Source organism: Pleurodeles waltl, chromosome 3_1 (assembly GCF_031143425.1).
Source record: "Pleurodeles waltl isolate 20211129_DDA chromosome 3_1, aPleWal1.hap1.20221129, whole genome shotgun sequence".
In the NCBI taxonomy this organism is placed as follows: Eukaryota; Metazoa; Chordata; class Amphibia; order Caudata; family Salamandridae; genus Pleurodeles; species Pleurodeles waltl.
This window is the reverse complement of record NC_090440.1, coordinates 1,141,345,786-1,141,373,605: the sequence shown is the minus strand read 5'-3', so window position 1 is coordinate 1,141,373,605 and position 27,820 is coordinate 1,141,345,786. Positions and strand designations below refer to the sequence as shown.

Genomic DNA, 27,820 nt, shown 5'->3' with positions numbered 1-27,820 from the left:
GTGGTGAGTCAGAGAATTAACGTTTTGCATGGCATTTCCCACCTCAGAAAAGAATGCAAATTACCTTCTAAAGAAGGTTATTGTGTTTCCAGGGGGTGGAAGGGTATCAGCAACCCAGTATGCTATGGGGCTGTAGGCAGGGTTTTCTTCAGCCGTAATAATATTTTCGAGTTCGAGAATCCAGCATGCAGAATTATTCTGATGGTTTTTCAGCCAGTGGAAAATTTGTACGTTTTAGGTTGTGTACCATATAACTCTTGTTAGACTTCCTTGCATAGGAAGCATTTTCGTGGTTTAACAAGAAAAGAGTAACAAAAAAAAGACTGACCTTTAAAAGTTCCATTTTCTTTGTGAATAGTTACTCTTTTTAATATTCTTTCACTCATGTACGTGATTTTTGTTAGATTAGCTGTCCTTTGTGCCCCTTCGTTTGCGCAGTTGTCCTGTCTGAATGGGGCAAATGTGCATTTCACTCCTCATGTGTTTTTTCACCAGAAACTCTCCAATAACCGTTCAGGGCAAATGCTTCAAGAGCTTTAACTAATCTTCCTTACTGGTACTACTTTTCCCTTTGATCTTAAATTTGTCGTTCAGCCTCTTTGAGATCGGTACCGTTTACAGGACAGCAGCATTTCCTGCTCCTTCTTAAGGTCGAGCGCAAAGCGCTCTGTCCCTGGTGTAATCTCTCTGTGGACTTTTAAACACGCCAAGCCATCAGTTTGGTTGGTTCATGGGCTTGCCTTTTAAAATTAGCTTGATTTAATTACTGAAAGGTATGCACACATCATGGCTTTTCTGGTGTTTAGCCGCCTCAAGCGTACTTGCCAACTACTGAAAACATACGATGCTCCATGTTTTCCATTATCTGCACTATTTTTTCTCTTTATTTCGTAGACAGCGCAATATTGCTGGGCAGTAGAAAAGCACATGGATAATTGCACTTTTGCTGGTAGCATGGATAATTGCACTTTTGCTGGTAGCATGGATAATTGCACTTTTGCCAGTTACATGGATACTTGCAGTTTTGCCCATATGTTTCTCTGCGAGCTAACTTCTGTTTCCTTTTGTGTGTTTGCTTTGCACATATGGCAGCCTTTGACTCGCTTATGTGAAACTGTTTTACTTTTCAGTTTATGTGGCATGAAAAGTTTGGTTAGGAGTTTACAAAGCTAATAGCTTTAACTCAAGTAAACGTGAGACCCATTGCATTGCAAATGCTTGTTGTGGTCTTGCTGCAGACCACTTTGCATTTAGTGTTACATGGATATAGTTTTGGGTCAGCCCCTTGCTCTGGATTTGGTGGCCTTCTTGTCTGTCTTAGTTTCATGCTCTTTATTGGATGGTTTCCCTTCTTGTTCATGCGTTTTTATACTCTTTCTTTTAATTTTCTATGTCTCTTTCTCTTTTCTTTTTACTTTTACTGTTCACTGTTCACTGTTCACTAGATATTGATGGGAGTGCATTTTCTGATCCTTGTTGCTGTTTCAGCAGGTAGAGCATGCTCAGGCATTTCTCCTTGGTGCCCAAACCTCTCCTACTACTCCGACTGTCTCATTCCACCCTACCTAAGAGTATTTGATCCCGGGCACTGCAGTGGTTCCATGTCGTGCTCACTGTCTGCCCTCTTCTGCCAGTCTTTTTCTATGCTCTTTTGCCCCTCAGACGGCTTCCTATTTCTTCCACAGCCCTCTTCTGGCCCCCTTTCTATGCTGGTTGCCGCTGTTGAATTTGCCAATGCCGGTTATTTTTAAAATGCATTGGCATTAGCAAAGGACATAACAGTGACTGTCAGTCTTGAAAGTACAGTTTTTCCAAGATGGACACCAAGCTTGTTTATACATGGTGGCTCTGACACAACATGACTCTCATCTTGAAAATATGAACATTGTGTATCCAGACTTCCAAGATGGCAGCCTTATTGCATGATGCAATGCATTGCCCATCTTCAGTTGCGCATGCCGCCTTGGATAACATAACGTTGCAGCCAAATAGACTTTCAAGGTTGCCAGTCACCACTCATTGCCTGTGCATTTTAAAAGACACCCTGCATTGACAAATCCAATAGTGTCTACCAGAAAGCGCTGACCCATTGATATTGTTTGGTATGCTGAATCATTCTGATTACAGATCAGATTACTTTAGGACCTGACTCCGAATAGGTAATAGCAATAATTTGTTTCGTTCTCCAAGATCATCAAAGTACAACTTATATAAAAGACACATAAAAGCATCCTCCCAAAGGCATACAAAGTGTCATCAAAGTTCAAAAGGAAATTGTTCACATTGTCGAGTAACAAGTCTACATATGAATGTCATTTTGGAAATTAAAAACAGATTGACTCCACATTTTAGCTTTTAGTGTTGGCCCACAAAAAGTGGAAGATACTTAAAAAACATTTTTCTAATAAAGTTAAAATGGGACAAGAAAAGGCGATACTTGCTCTATGCCAAGCAGTGCAAAATTGCAATAACGTGCTAGGTACTAATATGAATAACTCCTTCCAGCAACCCACTCTCTTTTCAAGGATTTTCAAAGGCTCTATCCTTTCCTGGGCAGCTAGAATACACTTTGTGCGCCAAATCCAGACAGACAATACATATCTAGAAATTGAAAAAAACATTGGTCTGCTTAAGTTAGTTGGGAGGATTCTATTCGCCTCCATATAGCGGCCTTTGCCTAGATTCCTGCACAGGGGGACTACCCACTTTCTTCTTTGGAGTCAAAACAGGACAAAAAATACAATATATGAGTAATGATTCCAAAATCTCTCTGCAAACTGGCACATATCATTCCCTGGTACATCTATAGACTATTTGCTAAAAAATTGTTTGTTCAGGAGCATCCTGTACCTAAACTGGATGTACAGTTTGCGAGCCGTTGGGGGTGGGAGGGTAGGTAACTTCATCTTTAGTTTCCTCATAACATGGTTGTGGTTTTACATCTAAGAAACCCCTTACCAGGGAGCCACTGCTGGTTACATTTGTTTGAGTATTTAGTCTAGCTTTCACAATTGCACACAACTCTTGAGGCTTTCTAGCCCCAATTTCGCCAAGAGCAATCGAGTGGAATTCAGCCATGGGATTTCACATACACCAGTTGGAGACATAACGTTTTTCAGACCCAGACAATAGGAGCTTAACTCTTCTGTCGACCACAATCGATGACAATAACCAAGCATTCCATGCTTGACTTTCTGAGCAATACATCTGTGAACCAAATCAAAACAGAGGTATCATCATGGTGCTTTCTGGTAATTCAAAAAACAATCTTTTAAACCTATTTTCAGCTGTAATAAGAATTTGGATATCAGCAAATCCCCATATTTCGCAGCCATAAAGGGCTGCACCTAAAACCTTCATATTGCAGATTTTTCTGGGGCTGGTATGACACTTCTGGAAATAGTTTTCCTATGGATTTTGGCTCTAGAGACTGAGGCCCTCATTTCAACTTTGAAATGCGGCCGCCATCCCGCGGGGTCTATTTTGAGATCCCTGCTGGACCGGCGGACGGAAACCTGGTTTCCACCCGCCAGCCCAGCGGGGATCTCGGCCGCAACACGGGAGCCGGCTCCAAATGGAGCCGGCGGTGTTGCGGCTGTGCAACAGGTGCAGTTGCACCTGTCGCACTTTTCACTGTCTGCTATGCCCACCAGGGGCCCTGCGACTCCCTTTTCCGCCAGCCTTTTAATGGCGGTTCATACCAAGCAGCGCTGCCCTGGGGGATTACAACCGCTGGGACAAAGTGGCGGGAAACCGCTGGTCCCGGCGGTGCGACCGCCGCGGTTGTAATGCCCAAGTTTGTACCGCCAGCCTGTTGGCGGTACAAACTCTAAAACAGCCCTGGCGGTCTTTGACCGCCAGGGTTGTAATGAGGGCCTGAGTGTTGAGTTAAAGTGGAATGTGATTTCTGGAACTGCATGCCCCAATTCAGGTTTGGCATGAGCCTCACACCTAAGTCATCGAAGTGAGGGACCTGGTCAGTTGTGTTGCTACCCACTCTCATTTTCCTCTTTGGACCTCTATGTCCAGTCGTGCCGAAGACCACAAACTTGGTCTTGGAATTATTCAGTTTCAGTTCCCTCTCTGTACAAAACAAAATAAAATAATTTCAGAGCTGTTGCAGGCCATGTGGGGACTTGGAGAGCAACAGGGTGTCATCCACAAAAAGGAGGTTGGTGACCCCCTGCCACTCACATTTGGGGAATCACATCTGTCCTTATTCAGGTACTTCACCACCCCATTAATACACAGGGAAAATAGGGTGGGGCCCAAGAGGCAGCTTTGTTGAACTCAACGATTTATGCTAAAGGGCTCTGTCAGTTGGTCGGTGTTCATCCCACCTCACTTGCACATAGTTTTGTGGTTGGAGCCAAATCAATATATTCAGTAGATTGGCTGGGATACCCATTTTCAAGGACCTTCCAAAGCATGGCTCTAGCAACTATGTGGAAAGCAGGTGGTATGTCGACAAAGGCAACATACACTTTGCCCCCATCGATTTAGGCTGTCTTCCAGTAGATACTGGTATAGTGGAAGAGCTAGTTGACTATACTAACTTTACTTCTGAAGCCTGCCTGGAATTCTGATAGCACTTCATCATCCTCTATCCAATCTACAAGATGGAGAAGTATTTGTTGCAAAACATTTTTTGTACAGCATCTATCAGGCTGATAAACCTGTAGTTGCCCGGATTACTATGTTGCACTTTTTTTTAAATCAGGGATAATCTCTGCCAATTTCCAAAATGTAGGGATCTCCATACTTGACAGGATTGCATTATACAGGAAGTTAATGTAATATCCCCAAACTTCCATGTTAGCCAAGTAGAGATTGTTGGGGATCATGTTGGGCTCTGGGGCTCTTGCTGCCAGACAGGAATTAATTGCTAATTTAGTTTAATTTAACCCCAGTTTCAAGATGGTAGAATCACTATTTGTAGCGTAAACCCGCTCAGGAGGCTGCTCTAAACCTACCTCAACCTGGTTACTACTATCTTTTTAGAGGTTACTAAAATGGGTAACCCACAGCTGGAGTTGTATACAGAATTCTACAATTCTATTTGTGCCACTCTTGGTGACCCTGACGAGAGGTGTTAATGATGTCATTGCATTCATCTATCAATGTATCAATTCTATCGAATACGCAGTTGCCACTCTCTGATTTTAGTATTTTTTTTAGCTCTGTCTAAGCCTTTGGCCCCCTCCAGTAATTTGCTTTCAACCATTATGACTAGTTTAACACTAATTGAGGAACCCTACTTGGTTAACAATTTGCGTATGCATGGTGTACAAATGGGACAAACCCTCCACACAAAGCAACAGAAAGACCAACCAGATCTACTTGCAACTTTCACTACCAGCAAATGTCAATAAAAGTCCCACCTGTAGCAAAAAAAATGTAAAAGACAGCTCGTTTAAACCTCTGAAAACTACTAACTATAATGAGAATATCCAATGAGTTCCACAGATGGGTGGTAAAGAGGTGGCCTTCGGGCACATCCTGCGCGCGTACTGCATTTTGGGCTGATGCAGCATTTATAAGGCGTAATTAAGTCCCGTCAGTGGCATCTCCAGGCGCATTGTAAAATTAGGCCTGTAGTCCTCTGTGGCAGCCCCTATATCAAACACCCTTGCATCAGGCTAATGTGACGCTTCTGAAGCATAATGTAACCCTGTTGGTGGTGCCTCCAGTCATGTGGTAAGTCGCCAGCAAGTGCGAACCATGTCCAGGCCCCACGCTTCTCAGTGCGACCGTCCAGCCACCAGTCACTGGCTGCTTGACATATATGGCATATCTGCTGCCATCTGCACATGCCGAATGAGAACCGCAAGTGGCTACAAAGTCCCTCGAGTCATTCATTCTCCAAGCAAGACACCGCCACCTGTTGATCAAATTATTAGATGGTAAGATCATCATATTTACCAGGGGCATCACCCGAACCACCTAAGGAGCATTGCACCACCAGAGTGGAGCCGCGTGTCCGCAAAAAGGCCAGAGGTTGACAGGGCATTTCTGGCACTGTGGGATGCTGACTACCCAAAATCTGCTGTGAGCTCCTGTGGACCTGAGACCTGCCGAAGAAAGCATAGAGGCCCGCAAAGCCCACGAAGTCTGTAGGAAAGTCCTCCTTTTTGCCCTGGTCACCCCCAAAAATTTTAGACAGGTACTGGTGGTTACTGGCTCTTGGCTGTGCCCTGGGTACTGCTTACAAGTCCCAGGGCCAGTGCTCTGTGTAAAGAGATATGCAAATTAGGCTAATTATAATTGGCCATATTAACCTACCTATAAGTCCCTAGTATGTGGTAGGGCATGTAGGTTTAGGGACCGCAGCATAGGTAGTGCACCCATAGGTGTACTGCTGAGGTGTCCAGTGTCATTTTAAAGGCAGGCCTGCCTTGCTGGCTGCTTTTAAATTAAAGTTACATCCAAATTTGACTTTGGAATTAAAAGTACTTCCAAAGTCTTAAACTACCTTATTTAAACATATAAGTCACCCCTAAGGTGTGCCCTATGTGCCCTTAGGGTTGGGTGCCATGTAACTATAAGCAGGGACCTTATAAAAATAGTTTTACAAGCCCTGGTGAGGTAAAACAACCATCTTCGTTTTTCCCTCATTGTAGTGAATGGCCTTCATAGGCTAGACTGGGTAAACTTTATTTTAAATTATAAAGTCCCCTTAAGTGACAGATACATCAAGTTTGGTATCAAATTAATTGTTATAAGAAATCCCACAACTTACAATTGTTGGATTTAATATAACTTGTTCAGGTAAAGAGTTCTAAACATTACCTAAAAAGTTGCCAACTTCAGCCCTGTAGCGCTTTGTTGTGATTGGCCAGCCTCTGGCAGCCTGGCCAGGCTGCCTTGATGAGGTGTGAAGTAGCTTGGGCTAAACACAAAGAGATGTGCCTGGGGGAGGAGAACTTCCCTTGGCAAATGGAGAGGCAGGAAGGGGGGGAGGGCTGCCAAACTGGTCTTCAAAGGCAGGGAAAGACATTTGGAGCAACACAGCACCTCCTTCACATCCTGCAAACCCAGACAATTAGGTGCCCCCTTGATTAGATTAGGAGAGGGCAGGAGAGGGGTGTGTTTAGGATTTGTAGCCACACCAGTGGGTGGCCTTAGCCAGATGTAACCTCCAAAAATCATTTTCAGCCATGATGGATTTTTGAGGAATGTTGCTCCCTGGGATTCATTTTTGACACTCTTCCCAGGAAGTGGTCATCACAGGGAGAAGGACCCTGTACCTGATTGGAGAACCAGGACCCCCCTGTATTTCACACAGGAGCATGGATAACACTTGCAGACCTGCATCCAAACCTCAGATCCCTACAAGGAAGAACTACAGGAGAAGAAGGACTGCCCTACTGGACCACTGACCTGCACCTGGACACTGCACTCTGGAGGACTGCACCAGCTGCACACTTGGGTTTCTCACAAGAAGGATTTTGCCTGGCTTCAACTGGTTCAAGGAGGGATTCCCTGTTTGCTACAGGTGAAAAATTGCTAACCAGAGTCCCTTGCACCAACTCCTGAAGAAACTGACCAGCTGACCTCTGTCCAGTGACCAATTTGGAGTTTGCGCCAGGTGCATTCTGGGATTTGTAGTCTGCACCCTCAAGGAGCATCTCAGAGCTTCTGGAACCTTGGGGTGAGATGTGGACCTCAAAAGAACCTTTAAAGAACATCTGGGAGAAGATCCTGAAGTTTAGAGAAGTTTGGAGAACTTTTTGAAAAAAGCTCCATAAAGGAACTGACCCGCAGCAGCAACTCGAGCCGGCTTGCCTGTACCGCGTCTCGGCCTGACTTGCAGGTTCATCCCGGTGAAGAAAATGTCAGAGAAAATGTGACTAAGTCCGAACGTAGAAAGTTGACCGGGACCTCCCAGTAGTGTATCCGAAGAGGGCTCCAAGGACGTCGGATCAAGATTCTGGTTTGCCCCGGTCGAAGGATTTTCTTCTAAAAAAAACTACTAAGTCCGACGGGTAAAAATCTCCACTAAGGGCTTCTGCAATGCGTATCTGAGGAAAAGTTCCAGGAGGTCGGAATGGACTGGCGACTTGGTCCTGCTGAAGAAAATCTTCAAGAAAACGACTAACTCCGAAGATAAACTTTTGTTTGTAACCGAACAGGGCTCCATCGCAGTCGGCCTTAAACTGTGACTTTGCCCTAGTCGAGGTGCGACCAGGTGACCAGATTGGTGCTATTCGTTTCTAAGTGCTGAAATGCATTCATTCTTTAAAAATTCATATCTCCGGTTCCCTTTATCTGATTTTATATGTTTTTCTGTCATTTTAAATGCAAAAAACATTTCCTATTTTTATTAATTTGTTTTGGATTTTTTAACTGTTTCATGTGTTTTATTTAATTACTGTTTTGAGATTTTTTAATGCTTTAAGCTTTGTCTCCTGAGTTAAGCCCTGCCGCTCGTTGCCAAGCTACCAAGGGTTGAGCTAGGTTTCATTTATTTGAGACCTAACTGGAACTAAGTGGAGGTTAGTGGCCTATTGCTAATTGTAGGTATTTACCTGCCCTTACAAATAACCCATTTTCCAACACAGTTTTTTGCAATCCAGGGGTAAGGGCCTCAAGAGAATTCCAGTGAGAGGGGAATCTTGACAAGAGAGATGTGTCAAAAGCAGCTCCATGACAGGCACCGGGAAACACTGAGGTTGCGGACAGAGACTGGCGACCCAAAGACTATTCTACGAGGGCCGGGGAAACTGAATCCTGACGGCCAGAGCACACAAACCCTGAGACATCCACCCTTTGTGGCTGCATGAGCGACTTGGATCTGGTCCTGTTGGCTGTTCCTCAGCAACTCCTTTTCTTGGTCTGCAATAGGTCCTCCACAGTCCACACAGTCCCGTGGCAGCCCAGCAAAAGGGCCTCAAGGAGCCTCCTATGCGATGGAGAGGTAAGCCTGAAGCTGCTCTACCAGAGGAAGGTAGGAAGCACCAAGGCCTTCAAGGAAGACACCCTTTCATCCATGTCGTCTTTGCAGGTTTGCTATCCATTGAGCTCGAGCGCCTTCAGAGAGATCTCTGCAGTGGACGCTCCACTGCTCCTGATGCACCGGCATTGAACTCTGTAGAAAGATTTTGCCACTGCTCAGGATGTGACATCCCAGTGGACTTTGTAAGTAGACTGCAACACCGTGAACCCAGGCGGGACAGGATCAACAGTGCCTGAGGAAACTGTAACCTCATGGACAGACAATTGAGGGATCCGGACTTCATCAACACTGCCATTTGTGCCCAAAGTAGTCTGGTTAAACTATGGAGGTGTGCTGTGATGCTGCGTGACCCCAGCTGCACTTGTCCAGTCATCATGTCCGGCAGACTGCCTGAAGAGACTCTGTGGTGTTTATTTGAGTGTTTATTCTCTCCCACAGGCTGGACTTGTTTGTTATTTCTTAATAAAGATTGTGAAGAATGTAGCGTCCAGCTGGACTAATAATAGTGTTTCTAACATGACATGTTTCTACCAGCTACTCCTTGAGGGCTGGCTTCCACACTCAACCCACACCCATCCATCACAGGTGTCTCCGGTCAGGTGACCCTGCCATTAAAAGGGGCCAGGTGCACGTGCCCTAGGTCAGTTCCAGTAACCACAACCATGGGTCTGTGTGGCCATTTATAGTAGCATGAGGGCCTAGGGCCCCCAGCACTACAGAAATATGGGGCTTGTAGTCCCCTGTGGCAGCACCTCAGGTAGCAAATACCTGCGCTGCAGGCTGATACTGCACTTATGAAGTGCGATGTTACCCCCTTGGTTGCAATATTAGTATTATAATCATGAGAATAAATGTCCTAATGTGCAAAATGGATTGGCTAAAAAGGTAGACTGAATAACACAAGCTTTCACGTAGTACAAAGTTTTAGGTATGACTATTTATTTTTTTCTTGCAGGTATTCCTTGGCCTCTATACTGTTATACTCTTTGTTTTTGGTGCAAGTGTAAGCTTGTGTACTGTTAAGGGGATCGCTACTATACCTTTCGTCGCAACAGCTTATTATATGTCCAGAAATCATCAGCTACAGCTAAATAAAGTATTGGAAGTGGAATTTTTAGGGTCGAGCATACAAGCGCTCGGGCCCCTGTTGTAATCTCTCGGTGGGCTTTTAACCATGCCCCTGTCATGCCCATCACTTTTATTGGTTTGTGGGCTTGCCTTTTAAAATTCACTTTATTTCATTAGTGAAAGGCATGCATACGTCATGACTTTTCCGCTGTTTAGCAACCCTCGAGAGCACCGGTAAGCTACTGAAAACATACGAGGCTCCTTGTTTTCCGAATGGCTTTTGGACTACTTTTTATTTTTATTTCCTATGCAGCGCGATCTCGCTGGGCAGTAGTCAAACGCTTTTCATGACATCGACCCTGTTACATGACTAATTGCACTTTTGCCAGTTACATGGATAATTGCACTTTTGCATATGCCTTTGACTGCGAGCGAACTTCTGTTTCCTTTTGTGTGTCTCCTTCATACTCATGGCGGCCGACCGCTCGCTTATGTGAAAGTGTTTTACTTTTCTTTTTCAGTTTAATGTGGCAAGAAAAGTCAGGTTAGGAATTTACAACGCTAGTAGGTCTAACCCGAGCAAATGAGAGACTCATTGCATTGCAAATGCTTGTTGAATAGGGAAAGGGCATGGGTGTAAGTCCTACTTGACACAGCAGATGGCGCCAGGTGACCACCTTCCATACCAAATGTCATTTTTCCGTTCACTGCTCGTGGCTGCATAAGTGCAAAGTGACTAGTCTAAATGATTTGGGGTCAGATGTACGAAGCAGTTTTCAAGTCGCAAACAGTGATTCGGCCCGTTTGCGACTTGAAAAATGCTATTTGGGATGTAAAAAGCCCAAACTGCGATTCGGTAACTTGTTACCGAATCGCAGTTTGGGTTTTGAGATTCAGTATTAGGAAGGGGTGTGACAAGGGCATCCCTTCCTAATACCGAATCCAGATGGTATGTATGATTGTTTTGTGAGCACGAATGTGGTCGCAAAACAATCACAGTTAGCACCAGTTTCAAGCTGGAGCTAACCCATTCGCAAATGGAAAGAAGTCCCCAGGGGACCCCTTCCCCTTTCTGAATGGCAGCGAAAATATTTTTTCAGAGCAGGCAGTGGTCCCACGGGCCACTTCCTGCTCTGAAAAAATGAAAAGAAAGCTTTTCATTTTTGATTTTGAAATGCATCTCGTTTTCCTTTAAGGAAAACGGGCTGCATTTCAAAATAGAAACTGCTTTATTTAAAAGCAGTCACAGACGTGGTGGTCTGCTGTCTCCAGCAGGCCACCATCGCTGTGAGGGCGGCCATTCCCATATTCATGAGGTAGGTCATTGGCGACCCCATTGGGAATCGCAAACAGTTTCATTAACACTGTTGTAAATCAGATTTTGCGACTCGCAAAATGCGAGTCGCAAAACCATGATTTTTGTACATGTGGCCCGAGGTTCTCATCTAATCAGTCGAAATGAAAGGGTTTGAGTTACAAACGTTGGGAAAATCAATAGTGGTGGAGGATGGAATGCTTTGGGAAATATAGGGGAAAAGCATGAGGTACTAAAAAGGGCAAAGTACAAAGAATGTGGAAGATGGAAGTAATGAGAAGCATGCCTTTAGAATGGAGAAGGTTGGGAGATACTCGTAATAAGAAGTAGGTGGGATAGGAACTGATGGGGAATTGGAAGAACAGAAAGGAGTTGTAGAATAAGTGTTGTTTTCCCGCTTTAACATTGAAAATAAAAGTCTAAAAACAAACAGGATGGATAATTTCTAATTACATTTAGCTTCGAATAAAATTATGCATTTACAATAGAAAAACACATATTTTCTAACCAGTTGTATTCACGCCATTTGCTTCACAAACATATTTCTGATGGATACTTCTAACTGCATATTCCTCACCTTGTGAATAATCAAAGAGGTCAACAAGTGTAGGAGTCACATGTCAGCTATAATAGTAGTCAGTATATTGTAAGAGTGCTTGGTCTGGAGAAGCACAAACCCTGGGTTTAAAACGTACCACAGTAGTTGGGGTTTGCTTTATTGAAAACAAAATATTTCTACCCAAACAAACCTTTTTTTAGCAACATTAGGATAATGAAAGACTGGGAAAAACTTAATGTTCCAATCTATACCTTGCACTTTGCGTGCAGTTCTTTGATAACAGTCCTCAGCTCACTGTGCGATATTAGGGTTGTAACTTATGAACTGCAAGTAACAAAAGGGTCTCTCTGACAAAAGCAGTGGCCCACTGAGCTATCTCTAAAAATTAGAGTTTTGTGATCTATATGCACGTGCTTTGCAACAGGCATATTAACCCTTTCCACTATTTATGATGAGTCACAACTGCCACTCAACAACATTCTGATTTCTCTCCAGCAGATAACTTAATCACCAGTTATCATGGCATTTTTATTGCTGCCTGAAAACATGGAACTCTGCAGTAGGTGCTTTTAAACCCATAGGATATTTCAAAGCACAGCGCTTCCCAAGCTCGGCACCCCTACCCTAAAGTCAGCCCTGAGATGGAGGTCCCACGAGGTCTAGTAGGTGGTGTCTTGCGGCTCGTGTCGGGTCCATTTCACTCCGGAAGTGACATCAGGCCACATATATGACTGCCACCTCTGTGTGTTGACGTTCGTTCCTTTCTTTCTGTGCCTTCTGATGTGGAACCGCAACTCACAACTTTGTTGCGTGACTGAACTTTTTTGACCTAAATCCTCACAGTGTGTATGGGACGTTTCTCGTCCTAAAACTAGAGGTTTTACACCATGCAAGGATTGCCGTATCTAAGTTCATTGATAGACCCCCAGATGGTCTGCCTCTTTGGATAACTCAAAGTCCAGTCGGACTACTGTCAGTGGATCTGTCCCAACTGTTCCTCTCGACCCTGGTCTGAGGTCTGTCCTGACTTTGTGACCGATGCCTGATTCGACTCCTCACCTACGACAAGTCCTTCGTCGGTTCATTTTGCGTCAATGCCAGCACTGATTCCACCATTGGCAGAGGAGCACCTTATTGTCATATCAAACTCAGAAGTGAACATACCACAACCTCAGCCAAAGTTGTGCCCACCCCAACCTCAACCCCAGGATGATGACGAGGTGATCATGAGTCCGGGTTATACCGTATAAAGATTTTGGGGGGGGGTTTCCAAAATGCTAGTTCTGCACTTTCTTGAGGATATTTGTTTTGACCTCCACCAAGAACAGTTGGAGGTTCAGGACTTCTGCAGCCCTTCTGACAACCATGGCAAAAGATGCTGATTCTTTCTTGGAAGGTCCAGGTGCAAATCTAAGATTGGTGTCAAATATGTCTAGACCACTAGCATTTTGGAAATCCCCCCAAAAAAGCAAGATGGCGGCCGTGTGAATCGGCTGTGAGTGACCGCTCCCGTCAGACAGTAATGTTTTCCCTTGCCTAATATCCCCTGCGCTATTCGATTAAGGAAGCGCCCTGACCTTGGTAAGAGAAAAACTTGGAAGCTACAATCTTCGGTAGCAGCGGGGATACTTTCTTTTCTCCAGCGGCTTCCGCACTGGCTACGTTGTTGTAGCGTTCGTACTTGCTGGAGGCTAGACACCGGGCGAATGCCACCAAAAGGATCAAAGGCGGCGCTTCCTGGGGGGCGAGGAAAGCCGATCAAGACAAGTACAGCCACTCGACTTGGAGCGTCTGCTGAGGTAAAGCGTGGTTTGTGTGAAAAGATGAATGCTAAAATAAAAATCGCCTCACTGGATAGATTCTTGGAAAAAAAAAAACAAGAGGGAGCACAGTGTGAAACAGGGATGGCGGCTTCACTGGATATATCAGAACAGCCTGGGCTTATTGGAACTGAGCTAGAACCCCATTTGCAGAAAGGACTGGTGGGATCGAGCGGTAGGATATCGGATGAAACTTCACGATTAAAGAACCTTCGCGATACGCTTCCACAGATATACCATACTACAGAAAATCATACAGACTTATCGAATAGTAGGCGAAGTGATAAGGTATTAACACAACCAGAAAAGGTGCAACAATGGCCAAGCTATGGATGATGATGACGAGGTGATCATGAGTCCGGGTTATACCGTATAAAGATTTTGGGGGGGGATTTCCAAAATGCTAGTTCTGCACTTTCTTGAGGATATTTGTTTTGACCTCCACCAAGAACAGTTGGAGGTTCAGGACTTCTGCAGCCCTTCTGACAACCATGGCAAAAGATGCTGATTCTTTCTTGGAAGGTCCAGGTGCAAATCTAAGATTGGTGTCAAATATGTCTAGACCACTAGCATTTTGGAAATCCCCCCAAAAAAGCAAGATGGCGGCCGTGTGAATCGGCTGTGAGTGACCGCTCCCGTCAGACAGTAATGTTTTCCCTTGCCTAATATCCCCTGCGCTATTCGATTAAGGAAGCGCCCTGACCTTGGTAAGAGAAAAACTTGGAAGCTACAATCTTCGGTAGCAGCGGGGATACTTTCTTTTCTCCAGCGGCTTCCGCACTGGCTACGTTGTTGTAGCGTTCGTACTTGCTGGAGGCTAGACACCGGGCGAATGCCACCAAAAGGATCAAAGGCGGCGCTTCCTGGGGGGCGAGGAAAGCCGATCAAGACAAGTACAGCCACTCGACTTGGAGCGTCTGCTGAGGTAAAGCGTGGTTTGTGTGAAAAGATGAATGCTAAAATAAAAATCGCCTCACTGGATAGATTCTTGGAAAAAAAAAAACAAGAGGGAGCACAGTGTGAAACAGGGATGGCGGCTTCACTGGATATATCAGAACAGCCTGGGCTTATTGGAACTGAGCTAGAACCCCATTTGCAGAAAGGACTGGTGGGATCGAGCGGTAGGATATCGGATGAAACTTCACGATTAAAGAACCTTCGCGATACGCTTCCACAGATATACCATACTACAGAAAATCATACAGACTTATCGAATAGTAGGCGAAGTGATAAGGTATTAACACAACCAGAAAAGGTGCAACAATGGCCAAGCTATGGATCTGGCAATATCGGATAATGTGGGCATATCAAGCTATGTCAAAGTCGACGCCTCAAGGCCAGCTACAACACGGGATATGGAGCTGGCACAGAGTGACAAATTTTATTTCCTTATCGGATCACTGAAGCTGGCCTAGTAATTAGCGATCGGATTCTGAGGCGGAAGAAATCTCCCTTGAACCGGACTCTGAAATATCCTCTTTAGTTTCGGACAAGGAACAGTATGAGAGTGGTAAAATTACCACTGTAAGGAAAAAACAGAGAAAGAGGAGTGAACATTTGGGCTTAACTAAACATTTATCTATACCTCAGAATACCAAGGGTCTTCAATGGGACTACTCTAATACTCAATTTAAGGGAGACCTGACTGTGTATGGTAATACTGAGAAACAATGTAATCCAGTTTCTTTAGAAACTATTTACCAAAGCATTATGGAGCATCAAGAGGAATCAAAGATTGAGAGTCGTAGAACTCAACTAGCCTGTCGTAAAATGCTAACTCAAATTCATTGGGTGGCAAAAACATGTTCTGAGTTTGCGTCACGTATGGAGGAGGTGGAGACTCGGATTTCTCGTTTGGAAGACGATGTAGGCTCCCAGAAAAGGACACCATGGAGAAACAACTTGAAGATACCCAGTGGAAATTGACAGACTTAGAGGATAGATTGAGACGCAATAATTTACGAGTACTGGGTATACCAGAAGGGCTTGAGGGGTCTGACCTGCGTGGGTTTGCAGTTGCTCTGTTTAAAGAGGCCTTTCCGGATCTGAACCAATGGGAGAGGGAGAGAGAAGCTCAGAGAGCACACCGGTTTCCCTTTAACAGGACAGGTAAATCCTCTACAGAAGGAGATGGCAGGCCAAGGGCAATGTTAATCTCTCTCCTCAACTTCCAGGCAAGACTGACTGTGTATGATCTTGCCCGACCTAACTCTAGACGCAAGGCTAGGGGCTGTGATTTTTTTGTAAGGCCTGATTTTTGCCATACAACAGTTGAAAAAAGATGGAGGCTTCGCCAGCTAATTCAGCCTTTGCAGAATAGAGGTGCACAGGCCTTTTTGTTAAATCCTGATAAATTAAAGGTGGTGGCTGGTAGTAGGACTCAGTATTTTACTTCTGAGGTTAAAGCAAAGGACTTTTTGGATGGTCTGGGCGGTTGACAGGGACCTAGGGGGAAAGGGTGGGTTTGAAGGAGGGGACAAAAAAAAAGGGGGGGGGGGAAGGGGTGGGGAAGAGAGGCCTTAGTCTTTTCCCTTTCTAGCGCTAGTAATTAGTACTGGGAAATAGGGCATTGTAGTAATCGTAATTTGACTTGATGTGGCTGTAGGGCATGAGCTGATATGGAAGCTGACAAGGACGGGGGCGGGCAGAGTTGTCACATATCCATCACTATGGACAGTGGAGTCCCATACTTTCCAAAAACAGGTATTAAGGGTGGGGGGAGGGCATGCGGGGGTGGGGAGGGGGAGCAAGGGGAAATCACTGACAGCCAAGAATATACAGAATAACCAAGTAAAGAGACAAACGAGGTTGCAGGAAAGGATTAATGAGAGAGTTGAGCAAAGACAGAGGTTGGGCTTTAGAGGAGGAAGAAGTAGAGGAGAAGTGGCGATATCAAAACAAGATGTACGTTTAGACAAGGAAGAATGGCAAGCAGACTAAGGATTTGCTCAGTGAACATTTGCGGCCTTAATAACCCCCAAAAAAGGAGAAAAGTGGCAGCCGGCCTTAAATTAATTCAAACGGATTTATACTGCTTGCAAGAGACTCATATTCCATGGGAAACACAAAAGTTGTTAAAAGAACTCGGGCTGATACTTTGAGCTTGCACTCAGCAGAAGGTGTTGACACGGGGAGTGGCGATTTTAGCTAGGGCTGGATGCTTTCAAGTTGGTCGCTCGCGGGTAGATAAGGAAGGGCGTTGGGCTCTTTTAGAATGTATAATTGGTACACTTAAATTTACTCTTTGTACCATCTATGGGTCAAATTTTGATGAGGCCGAGGCATTAGATACCTTAAATGCGGAATTGACCGAGTGTCCACTACCACTGATATTATGTGGTGATTTAAATATCCATATAGAAGTAAGTAATAATAATATGGGCAATCAGAATCAATATGTGGGACGGAAACCTAAAGTATGGAAGGCCTTAAGAAGATTGGTAGTGGATCATGGCTTAATCGATGCTTGGGAGAGCATTATGGCTCCAGACCCGGGCTATACTTATTATTCTTCTCCACACGCGAAATTAGTACGCTTGGACTACTTTTTTATTTCTGGTAACTTAATTCAAGGTGCAAGATGTGAGAAAGTAGCCTCTTTCTAGCCTTGTTACCCCCACTTTTGGCCTGTTTGTGAGTATATGTCAGGGTGTTTTCACTGTCTCACTGGGATCCTGCTAGCCAGAGCCCAGTGATCATAGTGAAAACCCTATGTAGTCAGTATGTTTGTTATGTGTCACTGGGACCCTGTTAGCCAGGACCCCAGTGCTCATAAGTTTGTGGCATATATGTATGTGTTCCCTGTGTGATGCCTAACTGTCTCACTGAGGCACTGCTAACCAGAACCTCAGTGGTTATGCTCTCTCTGCTTTCCAAATTGTCACTAACAGGCTAGTGACCAATTTCACCAATTCACATTGGCATACTGGAACACCCTTACAATTCCCTAGTATATGGTACTGAGGTACCCAGGATATTGGGGTTCCAAGAGATCCCTATGGGCTGCAGCATTTCTTTTGCCACCAATAAGGAGATCTGACAATTCTTACACAGGCCTGCCAGTGCAACCTGAGTGAAATAACGTCCACGTTATTTCACAGCCATTTACCACTGCACTTAAGTAACTTATAAATCAACTATATGTCTAACCTTCACCTGGTGAAGGCTGGGTGCAAAGTTACTTAGTGTGTGGGCACCCTGGCACTAGCCAAGGTGCCCCCACATTGTTCAAGGCAAATTACCCGGACTTTGTGAGTGCGGGGACACCATTACACGCGTGCACTATACATAGATCACTACCTATGTATAGCGTCACAATGGTAACTCCGAACATGGCCATGTAACATGTCTAAGATCATGGAATTGTCACCCCAATGCCATTCTGGCATTGGGGAGACAATTCCATGATCCCCCCGGGTCTCTAGCACAGAACCCGGGTACTGCCAAACTGCCTTTCCGGGGTCTCCACTGCAGCTGTTGCTGCTGCCAACCCCTCAGATAGATTTCTGCCCTCCTGGGGTCCAGGCAGCCCTGGCCCAGGAAGGCAGAACAAAGGATTTCCTCTGAGAGAGGGTGTGACACCCTCTCCCTTTGGAAATAGGTGTGATGGCTGGGAAGGAGTAGCCTCCCCCAGCCTCTGGAAATGCTTTGATGGGCACAGATGCTGCCCATCTCTGCATAAGCCAGTCCACACCGGTTCAGGGATCCCCCAGCCCTGCTCTGGCGTGAAACTGGACAAAGGAAAGGGGAGTGACCACTCCCCTGACCTGCACCTCCCAGGGGAGGTGCCCAGAGCTCCTCCAGTGTGCCCCAGACCTCTGCCATCTTGGATTCAGAGGTGTTGCTGGCACACTGGACTGCTCTGAGTGGCCAGTGCCAGCAGGTGACGTCAGAGACTCCTTCTGATAGTCTCTTATCTCTGTTAGTAGCCAATCCTCCTTCCTAGGTAGCCAAACCTCCTTTTCTGGCTTTTTAGGGTCTCTGCTTTGGGGAATTCTTCAGATACCGAATGCAAAAGCTCACCAGAGTTCCTCTGCATCTCCCTCTTCACCTTCTGCCAAAGGATCGACCGCTGACTGCTCAGGACGCCTGCAAAACCGCAACAAAGTAGCAAAGACGACTACTGCAACCTTGTATCGCTTCATCCTGCCGGCTTTCTCGACTGTTTCCTGGTGGTGCATGCTCTGGGGGTAGCCTGCCTCCTTCTTGCACCAGGAGCTCTGAAGAAATCTCCTGTGGGTCGACGGAATCTTCCCCCTGCAACCGCAGGCAACAAAAGACTGCATCACCGGTCCTCTGGGTCCCCTCTCAGCACGACGAGCGTGGTCCCTGGAACTCAGCAACTCTGTCCAAGTGACTCCCACAGTCCAGTGACTCTTCAGTCCAAATTTGGTGGAGGTAAGTCCCTGCCTCCCCACGCTAGACTGCATTGCTGGGTACCGTGTGATTTGCAGCTGCTCCGGCTCCTGTGCACTCTTCCAGGATTTCCTTTGTGCACAGCCAAGCCTGGGTCCCCGACACTCTAACCTGCAGTGCACAACCTTCTGAGTTGTCCTCCGGCGTCGTGGGACTCCCTTTTCTGACTTCGGGTGGACTCCGGTTCACTCCTCTTCTAAGTGCCTGATCCGGTACTTCTGCGGGTGCTGCCTGCTTCTGTGAGGGCTCCCTGACTTGCTGGGCGCCCCCTCTGTCTCCTCATCCAAGTGGCGACATCCTGGTCCCTCCTGGGCCACAGCAGCATCCAAAAACCCTAACCGCTACCCTTGCAGCTAGCAAGGCTTGTCTGCGGTCTTTCTGCGTGGGAACACCTCTGCAAGCTTCTTCACGACGGCAGCTTCCTTGCACCCTCAGCTGGCATTTCCTGGGCTCCTGCCCACTCTCGACACTGTCGCGACTCTTGGACTTGGTCCCCTTGTCTTACAGGTACTCAGGTCCGGAAATCCACTGTTGTTGCATTGCTCGTGTTGGTTTTCCTTGCAGAATCCCCCTATCACGACTTCTGTGCTCTCTGGGGGTTGTAGGTGCACTTTACACCTACCTTACAGGGTCTTGGGGTGGGCTATTTTTCTAACCCTCACTGTTTTCTTACAGTCCCAGCGACCCTCTACAAGCTCACATAGGTTTGGGGTCCATTCGTGGTCCGCATTCCACTTTTGGAGTATATGGTTTGTGTTGCCCCTATACCTATGTGTTCCTATTACAAGCTATTGTAACTTTAAACTGCTTGCATTACTTCCTTTTGCTATTACTGCATAATTTTGGTATTGTGTACATATATCTTGTGTATATTTCTCATCCTCATACTGAGGGTACTCACTGAGATATTTTTGGCATATAGTCATAAAAATAAAGTACCTTTATTTTTAGTTTATCTGTGTATTGTGTTTTCTTATGATATTTTGCATATGACACCAGTGGTATAGTAGGAGCTTTACATGTCTCCTAGTTCAGCCTAAGCTGCTTTGCCATAGCTACCTTCTATCAGCCTAAGCTGCTAGAAACACCTCTTCTACACTAATAAGGGATAACTGGACCTGGCACAAGGTGTAAGTACCTCAGGTACCCACTACAAGCCAGGCCAGCCTCCTACACAAGAATAGAGCTTAAGCCCAGATTTCTGTCGGATCATAACGTTGACTGTGTTGATAAAGGGGCTAGTAAGTCCACATCGTACGTGGACATTCGATAGGAAATTATTGGTCGACCTTGGATATATATCATATGATATGAAGATTTGGATTCAACAATTTTTTAACATCAATAGAAATACGGCTACGAGTGGTACGGTGTGGGATTCATTTAAAGCGGGTGTTAGGGGTGAAACCCTAAACTATAGCCTGGGACTCCAGAAGGCTAAGGCGAAGGAGGTGAAAGAGCTTCAGGAAAGACTTATGGTGAGGGAAAAGGAATTAGTTCAAAATATCATAAATAAGGAGGATCATACCTCCATACAGACTCAGATTTTGATGTTAAAAGCTAAAATCAATGCCTATCTGAACAAGGTAGTCGCAGCTGATTATCAAAGAATGATATACATAATACTTTCTGTAAAGCACAAGAAGGGCAGGCTCCATTATCATGGGAATATGCTAATATTATAGTGTTTAAAAAAAAGTATAAGCCTATCTAGGCCAATCTCACTGTTAAATGTAGATGGGAAGATCTATGCAAAGGTGTTAGCAAGTAGACTGGCAAAAATTATATCTAGGCTAGTTTGTAAAAAGCAGCCTGGATTCATTCCCGGTAGAGGAACGGTTGATCATATAAGAAGAATAGTCTCCCTGTTTGACATTGCCGATTTGCATCGAACACCTCTTGGTTTATTATTACTAGATGCTGAAAAAGCATTTGACCGTGTGGCTTGGAACTTTCTATGGGAAAATTTGAAGTGGAAGGGGATAGGGACAGGGTATATAACAGCTAGTAGAGCTATATATGAAGCCCCTAAAGCCAGAGTGTGTGTGGGAGGGCTGGAATCAGGTATTATTACGATTTCAACGGGCACTAGACAATGCTTTTTGCATTATAAATAGACCCCTTTTTGTCTAAACTGGAGGGGTGTATTAATATCAAGCCACTGAGTTATCATGGGGAAGAGTATAAGGTGTTCGCTTATGCGGATGATGTAGCCGTAATAACAAGTGATCTGGAGAGTGCTATCAAGGAAGTTGAAGAAGTGGCTAGAAAATTTGGAGGATTTTCTGGATATAAATTGAATGCGGATAAGACACAGATTGTATGCTCTGAATAAGCTTTGATAAAGGATAAACGGGTGGTATCAGAAGCTATGTACTTGGGGATAAAAATTACTGCCGCCGTAAATCAAGTGGTGGAACTTAATTTAGCCCCGCTGTTAAGCAAAGTGAGAAGTGACTTGGATAGAATGCATTATTTATATTTATCACTTGAGGGTCGTTGCAATGTTTTAAAAATGATGATTCTGCCAAAAGTATTATATCTATTTCGGGCGATTCCCTTTGAGATTACAAAAAGCTGGCTAAAAAAACTTGAAACAACAAGCAGTAATTTCTAGTGGGGATATGCTAAACCAAGGAGGGCAATGAAATATATGATGCTTCCTAAATGTCGAGGAGGCTGGTCGGTTCTTAATTTTACATTGCATTATAATGCCTGTTGCCTTCAACATATGGATGCACTAATAAGGGGAGAGGCTAGAGAAAATAATGAAGAAATACAACCCTCCCTATACGAAATGATGCTGGGCAGGGCAGCAAGAGGGTGGCTGTCAAAATTTGAGGAGCCTAGTTATTTAAAAAAAGTAAGATTCAAAGTTTTACAAGCAGCTTATAAGGTTTGGGCAAAGGTAAAACAAAGGTTGGGACTGGGCAAGATTACTGTCTATACCCCATTGGATTTCTCCTTTATCCCTAGTTTCATTTTCAGAGATCCCATTTTAGCTTCTTGGCGACGACAAGGGATAAGGAGGGTGGGGGATGTATATGCAAATTTACGGTGTAAATCTTTTATGGAACTGCAGTCACAATATGGTTTACCTAGGACCCATTTCTTTAAGTTTCTACAAATCCGGGATTTTTTTTATCGCCACAGACAGCATATGCCGCTCATGGATAAGATACCATTAATAGAGGCCATTAGACATGGGGAGAAGATAGGTATGTTATATGCAATATTAGTTGATACCCAACAAGATGACTTTGTACAACAGAACGAAAGATGGGTCAAACGTGTGGGGAAGGAGGGTGAGTGGATGAGTAAATCATTAGAAATGGCAGACACAACCTTTCTCTCAGCAAATTTGAAAACGCAACATTATAAAACAGCATTTGATCTATATTATACACCAGCAAAGTTGAGAAAGTGGGGAAGATCAGATGGCTGTGGAGGGAAGGAGGCAGAGATTTTGCATATGTTTTTTTCATGCCCCAAGCTGAGACCATTATTTGGTGAATTAGAGGTATTTCTCAGCAAGATTACGGGATGTAACGTGAAGCTGTCATCAACAATGGTATTATTAGGAGTAATTGATACACTGGGAGAAATGGGTTTGGCATTGAAAAAAATAAGACTCTTTTTATATGTGGCAATGGCAATACTCCGGTTGTGCATAGCTACGGATTGGATTAAAAAAGAGCCCCCTACGTTTCAGATATGGAGGTCAAGACTATTAGCAATTCATAATATTGAACTGAGCCTATAAATACTTAAAGGGTATAAGAAGAGACGCAGGGGGGAACGAATTTGGGCACCACTGACCAAATGGGTGGAAAAATCTATGTATATAACAGAGGCTGTTTGATAATTGATAGATTTTTTGTAACTGCATTGTCTCTTTTTCTTGGTGTGTCAGACTATAAAATAAATAAATAAATAAATAAATAAAGTTCTGCAGCCAGGACAGGCTACTTCAGATCTGCTCCTCTCTTTTGACTAGGCCCTTACAGACACCTTAATGGGTGCTTCGGCAAAACCAGAATCTTGCCCCTTTGTCTACAGACAAAGTGTGAGGTGACATAGACCTGTTCCAAGGGATCCAACCTTCCTCCTCTAGCATCTAGCAGCAGGTTGAACCGTCACTCATTCTCAACCACACCTCCCGAAAGAGACTCTAAATGTATGGAGATCTTTCGGAAAAGGATGTTCTCATCTGCCAGCTTTGCTATCAGATCCGTTAACTCACGTTGGCTCCTGGGACATTAATCACAGGTCTTGTAGGACGTGGTGGGCGAGATCTTGCCTGCAGTCCCTGATGACCTCTGGTACAATTTGGCACAGATAATACAAGATGACCAAGACACTGTATGTTTGCAGGTCAGGCCTTGACACTCAACCCCAATGAAATTTGGTGACCTATTTTTGTGAGGGATTGGGGTCCTTTTCTCCTTTCTCTATAGTCAGGTGTAGCCATCCAAAGTAATCGCACTAACCTAGAGGCTTAAGATATTGGATGAGGTGGTCTCACCAACGTAATGTGGCACGCTTTATCATCGGCCACCTCACCTTACCCTGGTAAGATAGTACTACCAGGACAGACTTGACCTCATAGATTTAAAGAGGGAGTTCTTGAGAAATAATCCTCTGGATCCAGTTTGGACCTTTAAAAATACCTTAGGTTATACCACAAAGATTGACTTTATTAGGTGGTATCTTATGTATGAATAACAATATATTTACATATGCTCAGAGAATGCTTTTAGGTACAATGTCCTTTGCATCCCCCTTTTTCGCCAACATGTTTCTTCCTCATGATAGCCATAAATAGGGCTTGGGGAATTTTCAAGGTTCAAGAAGGATCCCTATTCTATACTTATATGTAAAAAAAACAATCAACTGTAAGGTCAAAGGAAAGGTCCTGCCTCCTCGTATACATCATATATTGCACCCTATTAGGGTGAGCCCTGTATTCCTACTACATAGTTCGGCTGATGACGGGCTGAGTAGAAGGACTGAGGGTGTATCTCTTTGTTGAATATGTGACTTCAGGAGTCGCCACCTCTTATCAGACCAGGATGTACAGGGATGCATTGTTTTCAAAAACAAAATCCCAAAGCTGAATTTTCTTTCTGAAAATAAAACAAACTATGACACCCTCACCCCGGAAATTTCTCCTTTGACAAGGGGGTAATTTTGCAAGTTTCACTGCCATTTAGCACCAGGTTTTAACTGGCAGTGACAGACAGGGAAGACTGCCCATTTGACCGCCTACTCGAAATTAGGCCGGTGGTCAAATGGCCAAATGGTGCAGTCAGCGGTGGAGACAAAGTAGTCTCCCCTGCTGACATACTTTAGACATGGTTCAGTTGTGCTCGACCCTAAATGAGGTGGGTGGAACTTCAGTTTGGCGAGAGGATACTCCATCGGAGTACTCTCTGTGTCAAACTCTAAACAAGCCCTGTTGTGAGGGAGCAACTTAGCAGCAGAATTAAAATACACACAATCAAAAACATTGATTACAGATGACTTTTTCTTCTTCCCCATTTTTTGAGGGTTTATGGGTTGACTGTTTATTTTTGCTTCATTTTTGATGGTTGCCGAGTTATCGTGACAGGTTTTATTTCTATCAATAATTTAGACTTGGATACAGACTCTACTTTTGAGAAATTTGTTATCATTAATAAGGTGCGTAGGCAGTGCTAATGATGATAATAGGGCAAGGAGAGTACATGATAATCTCTTGTCAAATGGTATGTGATACTGTCTTTGATAAATGCTGCCATTCACATTTTTCATAAAAAGCTTCCTGTGTACAGTTGTACATTATTTCACTTTGGAAATTAAAGTCGTAGTCTGAATGGTTTTCCTCAATTATTGTATCTGGATAAAGAACCCTGTCCACTTTGGAAAACCAACATTTGCTCCTCTGCGGATTAAAGTACCCATTCACCACAAGGATACATGGAATGTTAAATTCTGTGCTTATATTGTGAAAGAAATGCTGCTTCCAAAAATGTGTGATCTGCAGACCATCTGGTCCTGTGACCCTCCATTGTTTTATGTGGCTGGTATATGGTGTTGTGGACTCACACTCTTTTCTCTTGATTTGAATAGGTCTTGTAGGTCAAGGATATCTATTTACTATATATATTTCTATGATCATTTGCTAGACCCAAGGAAACGATTTGTAAAGTCTCTCTAAAGATGCAGTTTTTATCTTGACTGAACTACGGAGTAAATGTGGTTTCCTCATACATTAAACAGTACTGGACCTTTTCCAAGGGAAAAGGACTGCATACTATTGAGTTTTAAATCTTCTGATTCAGGGTCAGAGGAAATCCTAGAAATTAGACAACCCTAGCTGTGTGGCATCACCCATCTTCTCCAAATTAGCGGACATGTCAGCTTCAAACTAAAATCCGACCTTTCATCCTACACCTTCCCTCTCATGCTGCCTTTTGCAAATTCTCTGGTTTTGACACCATCTTTGAAACGGGGGTCTACTTTAATGGTACTCTGCCTGAGTCCCTACACCAAAAATGTGTTTGTGTCTTTTATGGTTGTTTTCAATTGTATTGCAGTGTGCATAGAAACAATTGGAATATCAATCACAATTTGATTGCAGGAGGGGATTAAGATAGCGATCCGTGAATCCAGTGATTTTCTTTGTAATTTAACGATGTCAGCCATCGTGAGTAGGTTCAGTCTGGATACATGTTTCACCATCTGGCTCCTTGACTCAGTGATGCAGTAGCAGTAAAGTAGTAACTTGATGGAATATCATGAGGCATGTGGTTGACCTTAAGCTGCTATCTTGACTTTTCTTGAAGGGGGGTGAATTGAGTTTTCACTTTTTAACATAGTCTTAAAAATACCTGACCAGATGACCTCATAAGGACGTGTCAGATCTGTTTCTGTTTATTAACTGTCTTTTGTTTTCTTTTCCAGATTATAGTTTTTGAAGAGTTTGAAGGGAGTGGAGCTCTGCATAGTGTGGACATGCCTTCACTGGGTAGGCCGCTTTATGTGCAGTGACTAACCGTGGGAAATGGACCAACTGCATAATGAGAAGCTGCACCTTGGTGCCTGCACGGTTCGAGAGCAGTACCATCATACTACGAAAGACACGTTAAGGGACCGACTGGACATTCCCATGATGGAGGATTCGTACTGCTGCACGAGGAGAATGCAGCCCTTCATCAGGAACCGGACTGAACCATGTTCAAATATCATTACTGAATATACAGGTTAAGGAGGTTTGCAGGTTTCAGTACTGCAAAAAAGGACCTTGACAAACCTGCTTGCTTTTCCTGAGCCGGGGGTGCCTGCACCAGCTATTGATGTTATGGGGTTTGCAAGAGAATATTTTTTTATGAAGCTGCTCGGCAAAATTGGGACTGTTTTCGGTCTGTACGCAAACGTCTTGTTTCAATGTTTATCGTGTTTAATTCTGGGTTGTAAAACGTTTTAGATTTTTCATCATCAACATATACGCCCCTGATAATTGCGGTATCTATGTGTGGACCCTTTTTGTGCCTACTGTAACTTTGCACATCCCGGGGTACAGTACACTTACAATTTCGATTGTTCGTTTGTATATGAACTGTGACTTTATTTTGTACTTATTGAAGTTAATATTTCTATTCACGTTCGTACTCTGGTGTCTTTATTTCAAATTCAGCATATCGCTTCATCTTATGTGACTGATTTTGGGCCCGACGTATACCATAAATTCAGCAGTACCTTCGACTTAAACAGCTTAGATTGACTATTCTGTCCAGGTAAAACTCTTACGCCTTTAAAACCTTCTACTCATGTTTTGGCAAAGCCTAGGGTGTGTGAGGTTTTCTTTGCAGATTTCACACATTTCTGACCTAAAAATTCTAATAGGTATATGAAGGTTGCAAAGTTCTACAAACAGCGGATTCTTGTGTGATAATCAGGACTTTCACAATGCGTTCCTTTTGGCAGCTAACCATCAATATTTATGTATGTGATTGAAGTCACCTGTGAGAAAGGTATCCTTACTAATCTCGTGTGGTAACCAGTGCGTCACTCCACGTGCTACCAATATATGTCACGTTTATACGCAGGAAAAATCAGCCATTGATCCTATTCTGTTTCTGAAAGAGAGAGGCCTGGTGCTTTTCTCTTTAAAGGCGGCATCATGCCTTTTTAAGCCCACCATCCTTCCCGTGCGTTTTGTTTTTTTAAATCTTTTTTGGTGCTGTTATATATTATTTTTTTTTTTCTGTTTTTTTTCTTCATATTTTCATATACTTTTGCCAGCCTTGCAGACCATAGCCTGGCCTGTCACGTCCACAAGCGAAACCTTTTATCTGCGAGGAACATTTCAGTGATGATACTTTAGTGAACAATCAATTTTCCTGTATTATAGCAACAAGTGGTGGGCCTTGAAGGCTAAGCTTTCTTTCGGGTTGCTTTTTGGGGTACTGGGCACAGGTGTTTGGTATTGCGCACTCCTAGAGTCAGGTGGTACACAGTTGGACAAACTTCATTGCTCAAGAAGACAGCTGCACAACTTTCGCCAGCGGTTGAGGCTCCATCACCAAGGCATAGTAGGCAGTTGTGTTTAATGTGCATTAATTGTTATGATTAATTAATTTAATTATTTAACTTGTCCGCTCTTTTTTTAAAGGCATGCTTCTTTTAGCATCGGTAGTGTGTGA

At 44.1% G+C, this 27,820-nt stretch overlaps 1 protein-coding gene across 2 annotated transcripts in view; it reads left to right on the top strand.

Annotated features, from left to right (window-relative positions):
- The window catches only part of GLB1L2 (galactosidase beta 1 like 2), a 746,782-nt gene extending 720,005 nt beyond the window's left edge, over window positions 1-26,777 (top strand). The window contains exon 19 of one of the 2 annotated variants that reach the window (XM_069224446.1): window positions 26,079-26,777. In XM_069224446.1, the coding sequence (XP_069080547.1) occupies window positions 26,079-26,165 (87 nt within the window). In that variant the 3' untranslated portion in view covers window positions 26,166-26,777. The remainder of the gene's footprint in view (window positions 1-26,078) is intronic. The other variant, XM_069224447.1, reaches the window with a different exon arrangement.
- The last annotated feature ends 1,043 nt before the right edge of the window (window positions 26,778-27,820 follow it).